The sequence below is a fragment of the Homarus americanus genome, unplaced genomic scaffold (genome assembly GCF_018991925.1).
Source record: "Homarus americanus isolate GMGI-L3 unplaced genomic scaffold, GMGI_Hamer_2.0 scaffold15794, whole genome shotgun sequence".
NCBI lineage: Eukaryota > Metazoa > Arthropoda > Malacostraca > Decapoda > Nephropidae > Homarus > Homarus americanus.
The window spans coordinates 775,834-792,233 of NW_024748849.1; the positions used below are offsets into that span (position 1 = coordinate 775,834).

At 38.9% G+C, this 16,400-nt stretch overlaps 1 protein-coding gene across 4 annotated transcripts in view; it reads left to right on the forward strand.

The window, feature by feature from the left end:
- LOC121880471 (equilibrative nucleoside transporter 4-like) overlaps positions 1-15,251 on the forward strand; it is a 34,861-nt gene extending 19,610 nt beyond the window's left edge. For 3 of the 4 annotated variants that reach the window (XM_042387665.1, XM_042387666.1, XM_042387667.1), the window contains 6 exons: positions 761-835; positions 5,412-5,569; positions 7,299-7,382; positions 8,411-8,651; positions 8,822-9,009; positions 12,983-15,251. In XM_042387665.1, coding sequence (XP_042243599.1) covers positions 761-835; positions 5,412-5,569; positions 7,299-7,382; positions 8,411-8,651; positions 8,822-9,009; positions 12,983-13,462 — 1,226 coding nt within the window. In that variant the 3' untranslated portion in view covers positions 13,463-15,251. The remainder of the gene's footprint in view (positions 1-760; positions 836-5,411; positions 5,570-7,298; positions 7,383-8,410; positions 8,652-8,821; positions 9,010-12,982) is intronic. The other variant, XM_042387668.1, reaches the window with a different exon arrangement.
- The last annotated feature ends 1,149 nt before the right edge of the window (positions 15,252-16,400 follow it).

Sequence of the window (16,400 nt, forward strand, 5' to 3'; positions counted from 1 at the left end):
TCATAACAAAGGGCAGACTGATCACTGAACGAGTAAGAAGTGGACAAGTGGTGGAAATGATAAATTGGAAAATAAATGTCCAACTGTCAACTGTGGAACAAACTGTTGCCATGACTGGCAAACCTGTGCTACAGTTGTAAGATATCACTTCCAGTATGTGGGCATCATTAAGGAAAATTGGAGTGTGTTTTCATCTTTTTTTATTAGAAATATTGTACTGTACTCTGTACAATTATTTTTTTCTTATTTTGTTCTGAAAGCAACAAAAACAAATAGTTTGTGCTTATGAGTTGACACGGCTCTTTTCAGGTAAGGCACCAACCATATATTTACCAGTATATACTGTACATTGTAAGCTTCAGTCTAAATAGATGAGTCACAACTAAACTTGAGGAAGCAATGTTTGGAAGTGTCATACTGGATAACACCCTTCTCACGTGTGTCCTTGGCCAGGACCCAAACCCACAACATGGTGGTGAGCGATACATGTGTTACCACTGTACCACCAACACCCTATATACTTTCAGGGAGGAATTACTTATCTTTATACAGCAAATGATGTACACATAGGAAAAGTTATTTGTCTCGGTAAATTCTTTCTTTGAAGTAAGTGAATGATCATTAATGTGGAGCCCTGTTATACCCCTGCATTTTTCTGTAAATATTTAACAAATATTTCTCTGGGCACTGTGGGTGAGACCAAGTGGTGACTCAGGTTTACTTAAACTTTCTTCCCTTTGAAAATCTCTCTCTATTACAGTCCAGCAGTCAAGCTTCTATGGTTATACCAGCATGCTACCAAAGAGATATACTCAAGCTGTTATGACTGGAGAGAGTGAGTATAACAAGGGACATATCATGGATATTGGCTCACACAATATCTCCAACTAGTTGTGATGTAACAAGTAATGTTTTTTACCATTCTATGTATATGACAGTTGGTCTATATACTTTGCTGAAAAGTAATTTATACTATATACTGTGCTGTATGGCATGTGCTGTGTTTAAAGTACTCTTTCATATATTATGTACTATTTTGTCTTTGTCAAGATCTTATGTACACTGACAGTTTTTGTTTAACTTTGAACACCTTTTTTTTATGGGTTGGCTTTGCTACAACACCGTACTTTATGCTAATGAACACCTGCCATGCATGCAGTGCTTGTAACAGGCTAACAGTAGCTGTTTCTGTGCCCAGTTTTATACAGCTAATACTAGAAAAGTGCTAAAACTGTGTATTCTTCTTTGTCGTAACTACAATGAACAGAACATTTTTTAGAAGTGTTTTCTCTGTGAATATTGATAACTAAATCATAGTTTGTTGTTATATTTATTACTGTTAGAGTGTTAGGTTAGTGTTAGCTTGGTGCATTATTGTTAAGGTAGTGTTAACTTGGTGTATTAGTGTTAACGTGGTGTAGTAGTGTTAGAATAGTGTTGGCATGGTGTAGTAGTGTTAGCATGGTCTATTAGTTTAGGCTATGACTCAGTGAGGTAGGGGTTGGGGACCAGGAGCTTGATACTGTATACTGTGTTACCCTAAGGTATTATGCGTGATATCAACTCAGGATGTGTGCTTACATGGGGGTAACAGGTTGAGAAACATATCAGCCTGTATCTCAAGATGAAATTTCCAACACTAAGATTGTAATTTTTCAGCCAGGTTTTGACCGATTTTATGAATAAAAAATTCAGCACAAGAAGCTTCTTTCGTCAATGTAATATCATTTTGCAATTTGTTGCTTTGCAGGATCTATTTTTAGTTTCTTGATATTTGATAAAAATTTTTACAGAGTTTGAAAAATTCATATCCCTAAAACCAAAGCCAAAAACAGACATTATCTTGTAATGTTCAAGGACAATAATAGATCTTTTAGCAATATCTTCAAAAAGAGTAAAAAAATGAAAATTCGAGGAGAAAAAGGCTATGAAGATGCCGGAAAATGAGCTTATTAAAGTGAGACAGATTGTATGAGTATGGAAACACAGAAGAAGGCAGAGCATTCTACAGTTTAGCTGTGTGAGGAAAGAAGGATGTACTATAACGGGTTATTCTAGTGTGACCGACATCCACAGAGAAACGGTGGGCACTGCGGGCAAGACGAGTGTTACGAGCCCACGGCCTTGCCGGCGGTACACAGGATGCCAAATCCACCAAACATTGCCCGTTTAAGTACCTGTAAAAGAGAGAGAGTGAAGCAACATTGCGGCGAAGAGAAAGTGAAGAAAGATTATAAACTAAAGGAGGAGAGTTAATATGATGAAGTGCCTTTGATTCCACCCTATGTAACAGCTGGACAGAAAAAGAGCCACCCTAGATATGAGAGCAGTACTCCAAGTTAGGACGAATGAATCCCTTATAAACTTGAAGTAACTACGGCATCTGCACAGCATTCCCAGCTTTCAGGAGACAGCTTTAGCAATGTTGTGGATGTGTGGCTTCCATGACATATTGAAGGACATGATGAGGCATAGCATATCTATTTTAGAATTTGGCAAAGTGGTTGCATCCTGAAATGTGATTGGTGGGAGATCTATTTTGGAAAGTGTAATTGGTTAATACAGGGGGGCCCCCCCATGTTCGCGGATTTTTACTTCGCAGCTCTCGGTTATTTGCGGATGACACCCTGGTTGTACCCAAGAATGTCTGTGGGTAGTTTTAAAGTTGTTGGCATTTTCACGGCTGGGACAGGGAGCCATTCGTTCTAGAGACAGTAATTTCCTTTACCTGTACGGTATTGCAATTATGTTTGTGTGTGTGTAGAGACACACACACAAAACACATACAAATAAATAATAATTGGAAAATCCTCTCACAAATAATCAGAAACAAATTTATTAAAAATGTGAGTCTACCCTCCATCCGCTACACACACACGCAAATTAATGAACAAATTAGACTAGAACAGTGGTTCCCAAATTGGGGGGTGTGGGGCCATCTGAAAAACATTCAGTAGACAGCTCCTCCCGACTTACGACTGGGTTAGGGACCCAAATCCAGGTCGTAAGTCGAAAATGCTTAAATAATACATATAAAATCTAAAATAGGTGTCTCTTTCTTCTCAGCACCACAAAACTCTCACTTTTAAGCTTGCCAGCCATTTTAAAGCGAATTACAAACAAAAATTTTGTCAGTACACAGCGCAATCACTGACGTTGGGACTCAAAAATACGTAATTTGACAAAATTTTGGTATGACTGAGGTGGTCGTATGTCCGGATGGTAGTAAGTCGGGGAGGAGGTGTACTGTACTGTATATTGACTATCTTTTTTCTTTATTAAAAATTTTTTTCAATAAAATTGTGTGATAATTATTGTTCTTAGTACAGTACAGTACAGTATATTTCATTCTTCTCCATATGCATGAGATACATGGATAAATAATTATGAGTTAGTTGATCTTAAAAAGGTAGTGTTCTGTATAAATATTAGTAAAATATGTAATATTTATTAAAAATTAATTGAATTTATTTATTAATAAATGTTGCGAGGGGGGGGGGGGGTTAAAGAGCAAAAGGGAGGCACCAAGTGAAAAAGTTTAAGAACTACTATAGAGGATTAATGAGACTTGGACAAAAGGGGACAACAATCAGAGGAGCGATGAGAGTACAGTATGTGTGTTGGTGGTGAGAGTATGTGTGTTGGTGTCTGGTTATACAGAGGATTAAGCTTGAGTCACTTTAGTACATAATGGGAATACAGAGCAGTACAGTACGGTATATATAAAGAGAGGTAGAACAATTAGCATAGTAATGTATTTTGAAGTTTTGTAGAGTCAGTGGCTGTATGTACAGTACTGTAGTGTGTAGATGTAAAGTTTATGCCATATATTCTTATCAAATGCTAAGAAGTTGCTTAATTAGTGAATGTATTTAGAGTTAATTCATTCCTTATGTATGTTTTTGAAGCACTGTTTTAATTAGTGAATTTATTTGTTATCCCTGACCATGTTACTATTAGTTTATACAGTGATATCCCCATTAGCCGGAACAATTGGTGCAGAGCAGAACACTTCCCCGGAATCGTTACTGGTTACTGGGAAAAGTTTCCGAGTATCTAAATTACACATCTTCCTCGAGTCTATACTACCGGAGTCTGTAAATTTAGTTCTAATTAAGTTAGAAACTCCATTTCCTTACAATAATAGGTAATCCAAAATAGTTTAACTAAAGTTTGGTTAAATAATATATTTAAAAACTAATAATCTATATGATACAGGCATGAATGAAGCTGTGTGTCACCTCCAACCTCATCCCGTCGTAATTTCCCCATGTAATATTTGAACCTTGGCCTGGTTTTGTCATGAACCAAGTAACAGTTTAATCTGAATGACAACACTATATGGTGACTGGTGCCAACTGGGGCTAGGTGTTTCAGCTTGACCACCATACCCTCCTCGTTTGTTATGATGAGGAGGTCAAGTGGCTTGGGTGTTTGCTCCCCTCTGTCATGCGTCGGGTCCTGAACATGGTGGAACAGAAAATTATCTCTGAGGGTTTCTACGAATAGAGTAGCAAGGTTATTTAAGTCATTTGGCATGAACTCGTTTTTCCAGTCGATGTCGCCATAGTTAAAGTCCCCCATGATAAGGAGGTGGCTAGGGTTGAGTATCGCTGCATTGTCTATTAAGGCTCTTAAGGTCATTTGGTTTAGTAAGCTACAGTTTGGGGATCTGTAAAGACCCACTAATCCCCCACCCAAGAAAGGGTGACCGTACATTCCAGCAGAAGGGCAATGATATGAGATCACTAAATCCCCCACCCTACCTCCACTTGACATTTAGTCAGTTCAGGTCAGGTCCTCCCTCAAATACTTTAGCTTTCGTTTTTATTCAAGATATTTTCAGAAAATGCTCTTGATTTTCAACTCTGGAATTTGTTCCTAAAGCCGGAATTTTTTGGCTTTGGGAACAACTTTCCGAGAAAATGTTTATTTCCGGCTATCGTAGAGTTTTGCCTTTGAGAGATTCTGGCTAACGGAGATATTACTTATAATACCTTTAGAAGCCGTTAAAGTGAAGTGTACAGTACAGTAGCCTCTATTGGAACCTTCTGTCATATATTGTTTGTATGAGTAGTTACTGGGAAGCTTGTTAACACTACACCAAGCTACATTTTAGTCTTATATACAGTAGTGAGACTACATAGGTATATCTTGAGGCTAATCATTATAAGATTAAAGATAACATTTTAAGAGTTCCTCGCTCTCCATAAAGTTATCTCATTGTGCTGACTGTATAGATTAGATACATTTAAATAAGCATGTTGTTGAGTGTATTGTACAGTAGGTACTCTCATAAACCCATAGTGGAATATTACAATTTCTAGATTCTTAATTAGTTTTTCATACCTATTTTGGAATCATTCGAATTGTTATTAAATATATAACATATTTATTCCATCACCAACCAGGTACAGCGGGACTAATCATCTCTGGGAATCGTATAGTGACAAAATTGCTGTTGGATGACCAGCGGACCAACACCATGATCTTCTTCGTCATCTCCATTGCCTTTGTCTTCCTCTGCCTCGTCACTCATGTTGTTGTTCAGAAGACAACGTTCATACAGGTTCTACTCTCTCTCTCTCCCTTACAAACATCACAATATTTATTATTACTGTCCGGTACTGTTTTGTTATTGTTATTACTGATATTATTATTATTATTATTATTATTATTATTATTATTATTATTATTATTATTATCATAATAACAATCTCTTTGTCATTGGACAAATTGGGGAGAGAAACATGGTCATGCACTGGAACTTTTCCAGTGTTTCTCAAGGTTAGGTTAGGTTTGATGCTGTATTTGTGGATTGCATCATACGTCAGTTTTACACAATAAGGTTGGAACTTCGAGACTTAGTATATACAAAATATTACTGTATAACAAAATTCATTGAAATTGCTATAGAAAAACAGGGAAGTGTAAAGGTAAATGTCTCATTCTTTACATCATTTTTCTGCTTCTTGTATTTCCCAAGAACAACTGTGGAATAACTGCAAGCATCCTGGATCTTGTCAGAATTTATTAATTACTTTTTGAATGAGTTCTTGTTTACTCTCACAAATCGTTGTTCGATGAACACTCATCATACAGGGTCCAGATAAATGATCTGCCATCATTGATCTTGACCAGATTTTTGCCCTTATTGTCCCGAATGATCTCTCCACTGTGCATGTTGTCACAGGTAATGTCAGAGCAATAATAATTGCTTGTGTAATAGAAGGAAACAGATCAGTGTGTTTGAGTAACTCCTAAAATCCATCATCTTGGGTCTTCTTTTGAGACCAAATTTCAAACCAGGTGGCTGCTTCCCTTTCTAAGTTTTCATTTCCAGTGAAGATGTGGTGGAGTCCATATATAGTCTGCTGACCACTCTGTCTGGGAAGGGTTAGCTTAGTGTCCATCTCTGCTGTTAATTGTGATGATCCATCATCATGGTATCATGACATTGGTGTGCTGTTTTGGTATGAAATCACAGAGCTGTGACACATAAAACTTGATATAAAATCATGGTACCATGGCAAGATCACATCAAAGTCTTTTAAACAAATGCTGTACCCAACTTTTCGTACCTTATAAACTCATATACTGTATTCGAATGGAGTAAATGATTAAATCCAAAACAGAAGTGGTCATTATCACAATGAAGTCTTGTACAAAACTGAAGTTCGTAGCTGGGTAATTGGTTTGCTCTATGTATGACCTGATCTAACTTTACTGTTATTATTAAACCTCTGAACTGAGGATCAGGAGAGCTTATACTATACTTCAGTTACCTCAGGGAGTTATGTCCTCTCTGTCCTCTCGTGTTGGTGGAGCCTGACATCACAAAGATTTGTCCCGGGTTCACGTTTTCCATCCCTGTCAGCATTTTGAATGTTTCAATGAGATCTGCCCTATTGTGCCTTGTCTGAAGGTTTGTTAGGCTTAAGGCCTTTAGTCTACTTGGATAATTGAGATGACATAGTTCTGCAATCATCTTAGTCACTCTGTGTTGCACCTTTTCAAGGTATGTTAGCTCTTTCTTGAGGTAGGGTTTTCATGCTTGTATACAGTAATTCAGACTGGGATGTACTGTACTTGAAATTTGTGCAGTTGTACTGTTGTACAGATTTCCTTTGATATAATATAACAAAATACTGAAGTCAAGTTGTATCTTTGACTCTCTCACTTTGGTTGGACTATTGCACCAGGCAGAACCCATCTCAGTTTTGTTGCTGCCATAAGTCATCCCCACTCCTTTCTCAGTCACAGGCTGGACACTGCTCACACATGACCGTTTTTTCCAGTTTTATCTTAATCTGTGCCGCACCACCGAGGATACGGACGACCTCAAGAGAATTACCTTGGAGCCGTCGGAGGATGCTATACTGGTACACTATCTACAAATGCTAGTTCATGTTTATAAGGACAGAAACTTAAGAGTAATTTATAGATGATATTTACCAGGTCTCATTGTTGTAGACATAGATGAAGAAAACTTTACATGTCAGGTTTTTGAAGAGCAGGCAGTATAGTACTGTGTAAGAATAATGATTGTTGTCATTGATGATGGAAACTTAGTTCATCAGGTTGTAGTTGAATTACTTTTCAAATAATTTGAATTAAATGATTGAAGGGGAAAATTCCAGTCTCCATGTAAAACTGTAGATGTATTAAGTCCCAGCAGTTAAAAGAGAATCAGCTTTAGGAATATAAATTAGGAAACTTAATGAAGATATGGATGTTTGCGATGACAAAGATCTTAACTCGCTCAGGGTTTTATGTGTATGAAATTCATGCCTGTATACCCATTTGGAGCTTCATACGCTTTTCACATATGAAGTAAAGGGGGTAGTGCAAAAATTTGGGCTTTCATTAATCTGATTTAGGTTCCTGTGCATCATACACCAGGCATTGAGGAGCATGAATCACTGGTAGACCAGGCAATGTGAGTACAGGATATTTCACTGGGGTGAGCAACCAGGAACCCTGAGAGAGTGTTTTAGGAAATTGTGTGGTACAGCCATGTAGTTTTACTTCATAAGTGTTCATATGTTGTGGTGTCAACTACAGTCAGTTAAGACAAAGTTGAAGGAACATCAATACCCAGGACAGTGTGCATTTACTACTGGAGTTTTAAGATGAGGTACAGTACTGTTTTTGTAGATTTGAGGGAAGGAAGGTCAGGGAAAAGCAGATTTGGATGGATGAACAAAATTAGATATGAATCTGGGGAGATAAATAAAATATGGTATGATTGGTAAAGACAGCCAGCCACCAACCCTTACACATGATGATAGTATCATATTGTATTGTGATAATTTGACTGGTTGTGGATTATGAGCAGGAAAAGAGATGTTTATATTTTAGTGAAACGTCTGTTTCATATACAGTAATTCTACTTTTTGTTGATCTCCAGGTTGATGTAGCGGCAGGGTTTGGGGGTGGAAGTGTGAACAGTTCATACGGTGGAACAGTGACACCCTCTGACTCCACTGCCACCTTCCAATCTGCGGCCACTCTCCCCATCTCGGCGTCTATAGATCCCATTGACTCGTCGGCTCCCAGCTACAGAGTCGAGCATGTTATTATGGGGAGAGTGAGAGGAGGCTACACATCCACATACACCAGATCCATCAGACTCTGGTCAGCTATTAAGAGTAAGTTACTTGGTCTGGCTGTGGCGGTAGATATGTTATGTATTAAGTAGATAATGGGAGTACTGTACAGTCTTGAATAAATGAGTTAATTAACAGTCTTTAGAGCTCTGTGGATGAGTGTTTTTTGACAGGTTGTGCATCAGACTACTGTAATTCTCATCCATCAACAGGGGGAGTAATAGCCCGGTGGCAGGTGGGCCGCAACGTATGGCAGTATATGTTTTCCATCGCCCTGGCATATTTTGTGACTCTGTGCCTCTACCCTGGCATAGAGACTGAGGTCGTGTCGTGTCGTCTACATTCATGGATGCCGGTGGTTATGATGGCCACCTTTAATCTTTTTGATTTTATTGGCAAGGTAATGATGCTTCACTATTATAAACAAATGAATAAGGAGAGAAATATGTGGAGTGATGAGATTTATAGATGAATCTCAATGATTAATTTACAAAAAGTGTGAATGATGCAAGTGAGTATGGATAGTTGTTATGAGTGAGTGTGGATAATTATGTTATGAGTGAGTGTGGATAATTATGTTATGAGTGAGTGTGGATAATTATGTTATGAGTGAGTGTGGATGATTATGTTATGAGTGAGTGTGGATGATTATGTTATGAGTGAGTGTGGATGATTATGTTAAGTAATGACTTGCATTTGTTCTTGATGGCTCATATATCAGGTGTACAATCCAGTGTACGTAATTCAATAGCACCTAGACTTTTTTACCTGTGTTAAAATTTCCTCCAGGATTTTGCCACTGATTGACTCGATGAGCTCATTTTGAATTATTTTACCAAGATAGGTGACTCTCAATGTGTTGTTTCAAAATAGGATCAAATTTAGCTATAAGCTCAACTTCTTTCAGGAAATTCCCATTGTCTGGCTGACATAGTGTGTCAGTGGACTCACTCAAGGCAAGATTTCTCTCAGCTAATGATTGTATGATACACACTTAATGTGTGAGAAAATTCCTCCACCATCTTCTCTCTGCCTCTATGAGAGAAATTTCTGTCTTATCAATAGTTTTCTCCATTTTAAGGCGCTACTCCAAATCTTTCCACATTCTCATGTGTTTAATGTGCTCTGGGTTATTTTCGTGTCCTTTAAGTAAATAGCCAATATTCTTCCAATCAGTTAGTCCCTCTTTTATTAACGTGTAATCTTTCACAGAAACAGTTTGCAACAAAAGCAGTAGGTGGCATTGTTTTACTTGGAGTAAACCAACCCGCTTCGCTTAATCTTTTCTCCATTCACTAAAATTATCTGCATGTGGTGGTGATGAAAGCTTCTATCATCCTGACTTTCTGGAAAAAGAAAATCTGGGTCTATCTGAAATGGACCTCTCATAATCAGATCTGTTCTGATAGAAGCAGTAATTACAGATGACCAGTCAGCTGGATCCAGTGGTTGTGCATAACTTGTGTCTGGTGAGGGTCTTTCCTCTTGTGTGGGCTGAGCTGTCCCTGTGGGTCCTTCCTCTTATGTTATTGTATGTAGAAAATATAAAGAACACAGTAATAATTAATGTATTGTAATGCTTTTTAAGGTTCAGAGTTTCATTATAAGGGTTCTTAACTCGGCAGATAACTTGAAAAATTTACACTCGGCCTCAGAAATTTTGAACTTAATTCCTGAATAAGGCATCAGGGAGCCCCTTATGGACTGGGGGCCCTAGTCCGCCTATGCTTCGAACTGGCTCTGCCACCACCACCATCAACAAAAACAACACCACTCACCACCACCAACTACACTCTTCATCACCACAAATAACAACACTCACTACCAACAACAGCAACACTCACCACCACCAACAACAACAACAACAACAACAAAGACAACACTCACCACCACCAACTACACTCTTCATCACCACAAATAACAACACTCACTACCAACTACAGTAACACTCACCACCACCATTACGTCTGCCTTTACATAGGCCAAGTTCACACGAGCATTACCTCACACCACTCGCACCCACCACACCACTCCCGCTCTCCACACCTCCTTCCTGCTCCCCACACCTCCCTCCTGCTCCCCACACCTCCCTCCCGCTCTCCACACCTCCCTCCTGCCTCCCCACACCTCCCTCCTGCTCCCCACTCCCTCCCCGCCCCCACTCCCTCCCCTCCCCCCACCTCCCTCCCGCTCCCCACACCTCCCTCCTGCTCCCACACCTCCCTCCTGCTCCCCACACCTCCCTCCCTCTCCTCCCCGCTCCCCACCTCCCTCCTGCTCCCCCACACCTCCTCCCTCCCCCCACACCCCCACCCTCCCCACCTCCTCCTCCCCTCCCCCACCCCTCCCTCCCCACACCTCCCTCCCGCCCCCACCCTCCCCCCCACACCTCCCTCCTCCCCACCCCTCCTGCTCCCCACACCTCCCTCCCCTGCTCCCCCACACCTCCTCCTGCTCCCCCACACCTCCCTCCTCCCCCCGCTCCCCCACACCTCCCCTCCCCTCCCTCCCTCCCCTCCCCCTCCTGCTCCTCCCTCCTGCCCCCACACCTCCCTCCTGCTCCCCACACCTCGCTCCCTCCCTCCCCACTCCCCTGCTCCTCTGCTTCCCCTCCCACTCCTCCTCCCACACCTCCCTCCCGCTCCCTGCTTCCCCTCCCAAGATCACATACTAACTACTGTGCACATATTTGTTTATAATGTTTATATTTATGTTTTTAACCTTATGGTAATAAATTTTTTGGGCACATTCTGTATAAACAATTGTGTGCATGCAACAGAGTAAAAGAATTTTAATAAAAATAACAGCGGCACAACTGAAAGGTTGGTCCAATATGGAAGCTGTGGCTAGCCTACCAGGTTTGAAATATTACTGTAGGGCAGGGGTACTCAATTGGCGGACCGTGGTCTAGAGCTTTGATGCGGACCCCAGCATCTCTCTCTCACATTCTGGATACAGAAGGTGTCTCAAGCTAGTTCCCCTCATTTTCACAAAGTCGTATTGTATATCCTCACAATGTTTGGCTCCACTTACCAGTTTGAGTCTGCTTTCTCTGCCATGAATTTAGTAAAGAACAAATAACTTTCCAGCATCACCAATGAACACCATCATTGTCTTAAACAAGCTATCACATCATTTGTGCCAGAGTTCAGGGAATTAGCAAGAAGCACGAAGTGTCACTTTTCACACTGATGATGATTAATCACTCAAAGGCCCACAGTCATAATTACATGTACACTTTTCATTTGTTTGTTATTGCCTCATATTAAATTATTAAATGAAGTCTCATCCGGACCTTGGCCATCAAGAAAATTTGTGTGACTGGACCTTCACACATATAGTAATTGAGTGCCCCTACTGTAGGGTATCATAATTTTTCATTTGTGAATAAGCAGGGTATGCTTTGCAAATATCGAATTGGGGTGTTAAAATAAAAATTGCAGATAAGTGGGGTTGCGGTTATCGAGGTTGTGAATAGCGAGGTATTCCTGTATATACTGTACAGTATATACATAAACCTCGATAACCGACACCTGTGCGGACTGTGAAATGTCAATGGACAGGAAATTAACAGTTCTCGAAGCAATAAATCCCATGAGAATATTAACAAATTTATAACAAATTCAGGAGGCTAGGAACCAGCCCTCCCCTCTCCTAAAGAACACTCCCATCCACTGGCTTTAGCCTTAAAAAGCAAGCAAGTTTTTTTTTTGTTGAATGGGGATAACTTTATGTTTTATTGCTCTAAATTAATGGAAATTAATTTGTACAGGTAGTCCCCGACTTACGACCGACTCAACTTATGTCCACCCGCACTTACGACCGCCTCAGTCGTACTAAAATGTGGTCAAATTATGTATTTTTGAGTCCCAAAGTCAGTACACACAAAATTTTCATCTGTAATTCACTTTAAAATGGCCGGCAAGCTTAAAAGTGAGTGTTTTGTGGTGCTGAGAAGAAAAAGAGGCCCAAATTTTTTATTTTCTATGTGTTATTTTAGCATTTTCGACTTACGACCTTTTCGACTTATGACCTGGATGTCAGTCCCTAACCCCGTTGTAAGTCGGGGAGTACCTGTATATGGCAAAAAATTTTCTGTTTCATTTAAGGCATCAATTACCATCATAATATAAAAAAGTTGTACCTAAAGTAGGTTAAGCTAGGTCAGGTCAGGTCAGGTTTTGCATGAAACTAATCATTTACATGTATTTTTATACATGTACAGTACATAGAAGTTATTGCTAATAGGCGATTATTCTTATTTAATGTGTGACTATATATGCAGTGTATATAATTGGTTTAAAATTTATTTATAATTTGTTTCAAAACTTTTTGTATCTGGTTTTTATTTATTAATTTAGTAACATCAACAGATTCTTGCATCAATACCTTATGACTGGACTCGCCGACAACTGGTGAGCGGATCTATAGTCCGTATAATATTAGTGCCCTTCATGATGCTTTGTGCTGGACCTCGGCCAACTCCTATCATCTCTGGTGAAACCGCCCCTCTCATCCTCTCTGCCCTCCTGGGGCTGTCCAATGGCGTCCTCGGTTCTGTCCCCATGATCCTTGCTCCCACCAAGGTGCAGGACGAACATCGAGAACTCACCGGTAATATCATGACGCTCTCGTACTACGTGGGACTGACGTTCGGTGCCAGCGTCGCTTATGGTCTGGACGACATTTTGGGTTCACCATCAATTCATACTTGCCAGGATAAGGTACTCGGTCCCAGCCTAAAAAATATCAAATTAAACCCAACGGCTCTGACAGAATTAACTTCTGCATCACATCTTCCCGAGCAGAACCTATATAATACCTCAAGAGAAGGGACAATGTATGTGTTCTGAGGAAGTTAATGTCTATATTGTGTGTGTGTTAAGAGTAGTGACCTTCATAGAAACTGCCAAATTATAGGATACTGTAATGTACTGTATTACCTTCTCTGTCGGTGACTTATATGTTGTAGTATATTTAGGGTTAGTAGTAAGGAAATTAAATTTTAATTTTATTATTTTGGATTTTAGAAAAATTAGTCATCAGTAACCAGTATTTTGTGAAATTTAATTATTTTGAATTGGATCTTCTATATATATTTCAAGTAATGGTTTAATGTTAATTCATTATGGCTTACAGCTGGTCACTGGTTGAGATATTTAGGGAAGATGCCACACGTGGACCCGTCAGCTCCCAGATAGAATGGGGTGTTAGAAATATAGATGGATATAAGATTATTACAAATTTGGGAATTAGAGTTATGATGGCATTTCAGCGAGCTTTTGTAAGAAGATAACAATCATAGGTGAATATAAGGTGTTAGATATGTAGATGTGAAAGTTGCAGTGATTTTGAAAAGTGGAATTGCTTTTTCAGAGTACTTTTATAAAGTGATGATAATGATGAATTAAAACTTATGGGGAAGTTAAGGGAGTAGTGAGAGAGTCATTGTACTGTAGTCATTGTAATAAGACTTATCCCCACGGGTCGCCTTTAGAATGTGTGATAACATTTTAATACTCTTTTTAATATGCATAATAGGCTAGTTTTTTATGATAATACAGGAAGTTGCTTCTTCACTTAGTTGTTATTTAGAGAAAACTTTATTTATTTACTTTCATTTAGTATTTTATTGTAGTTTATTAATGTAGCAATTTGTTAGATCATTGCATGCTTTTCTTTTTGGTTAAAGGAAGTAACAGAATATGAATCTCATATCACTCTAGATTATTTAAGATTTTACTAATTAGTGGTAAGATTTATATATACAGTACAATAGTAATTAGTATACTTTAGTGCATATAATGTAATTTTTGCTTCAGTTCACAAGGTTGTATAAGAAAACTACAGTGTACACCAATACAGTAGTCTATTTATTTGTGTATTAATTTATTATATTTGTTACGTTTTTGTTTGTCTGAAGTCAGTCAGAGTCTTATTAGTTTTATTTTTAACATCAGGGTCTCAACACAACACCTTCACGTGTTAGTATACTGTACCTATTAGAACTTAATACAACCCATGGGTGATATATATATCTACTATATATATATATATATTTAATTTTTTTTTTCCCCTGGTAGATCGTGGTCATGTACAGATGGGGAAATTTCAGAGTGCTACACCAACCCACGAATTCAAACCATACAAATGGGATACCAATGAGCTCGAAGCACCTGATAAAGTTCCATTATTCGGGTAACATTGTGTAAGGGGGATGGGAGGTGGATGGCTAGGGGTTAGAGTCACTGAGTTTTGTGCAGGAGGAAGTTGCTCACAATTCTTTCTCACGAAGCTAGTTGTCCCTCCTGTGAGAGGTCTGAGCTCATAATAAGATTTAATACTTATGTGATCCTGACAATACCTTGGCTGCAATGTGATTGGCTGCTGACATTGTTAACGTGATGTCACCACTGCGTGGAAAGCTTTAATATTTTACATTATGTTCTTCTTTCCTCCCTTACTTATATATACAGTATTTTCATGTATTTACAGAATATGTAAACACATATCTCTTGAGTCATAATATCCCCTTCTACCTATATCCATAATTAACCAGCAGAAATGATTAGCATGACAACTGTATGCTGCACACTCACAACCCTACCACCTCCTCCCACCCAACCCCCTACCCACTGTTATCAGATGATGGACTCTACCAGGTGGTTTTTGATTCACTGGTCTCACACTGACCAAAGCACATTTGTGGGAGAGTGTAGCACTGGGAACTTTCCCCAGCTGTACAGGGTAGGTCAGTCATTTATTCTGGAATGGCCAAGACTTTTAATTTGTCTCAAGGCTTTAAGAGAATCAGCCTTGTTGACTTGTTATTTAATTATTTACTTACAGTGAACAAGATGATAGAACACCACATTGAATTATCACAATACACATATATGTTTCTTAATTATAGGGAATAGTATGGTGTGGTGCCCTTCTCTCTCACTCTTTCTCTTATATTATTTCTTAAACATTTTTATTTTCATTCATTATTTTAAGTTTACAATGAGAATATATTTTCATATTTTGAATAAATATAATGTGGACAAAGTTCTCACGTGGTGGTTATGGATCTCGCCCTTGTTGCCTAATTAGGCCTTTAATTTAAGTGTATCATGTACTGGTGTATCATACACTCTTACTGGTGGTGTAACATACATTATACTGGTGGTGTATCATACATCATACTGGTGGTGTATCATACATCATACTGGTGGTGTATCATACATTATACTGGTGGTGTATCATACATGCTTACTGGTGGTATATCATACATCATACTGGTGGTATATCATACACTGGTAACTTAATCTCATCAGACAGTTTTAATAGATGAAGTATGTCTTAACTCCAGGCTCATAATATATGCCAGTCTTCCTTACAAATTTTGATGAGTGAAACCTTTGGAGGACTTACTTGTGCTGTATCTCAACATACAGTAACAAATAACAAGAATGCTCAGTTGCTCATGTTGTGGGGTAAAATTTCATACCTGAACTTTTTACTGTCAGTTATCATTTGATAACTTATTGACTTGGCAGTATGAATCTCGTCATAAGTTATCGGTCACAGATGTTTGTGACATTTGTAACAATTATGTAGGTTGTCTAATTTTCGAAAACCAAAGTTTTTGTTTTATAAAAGTTTGTCTTCTTTTTTGGGGGGGGGAGGGGGGAGGAGGTTATATTATAAATCATGAGGACATCCATTATAAAGAAACCATCTCTTGACAACCATTATGCATTCATTAATAATCCATTGATCAGTACAGTAACCCAACCGAGACAATAT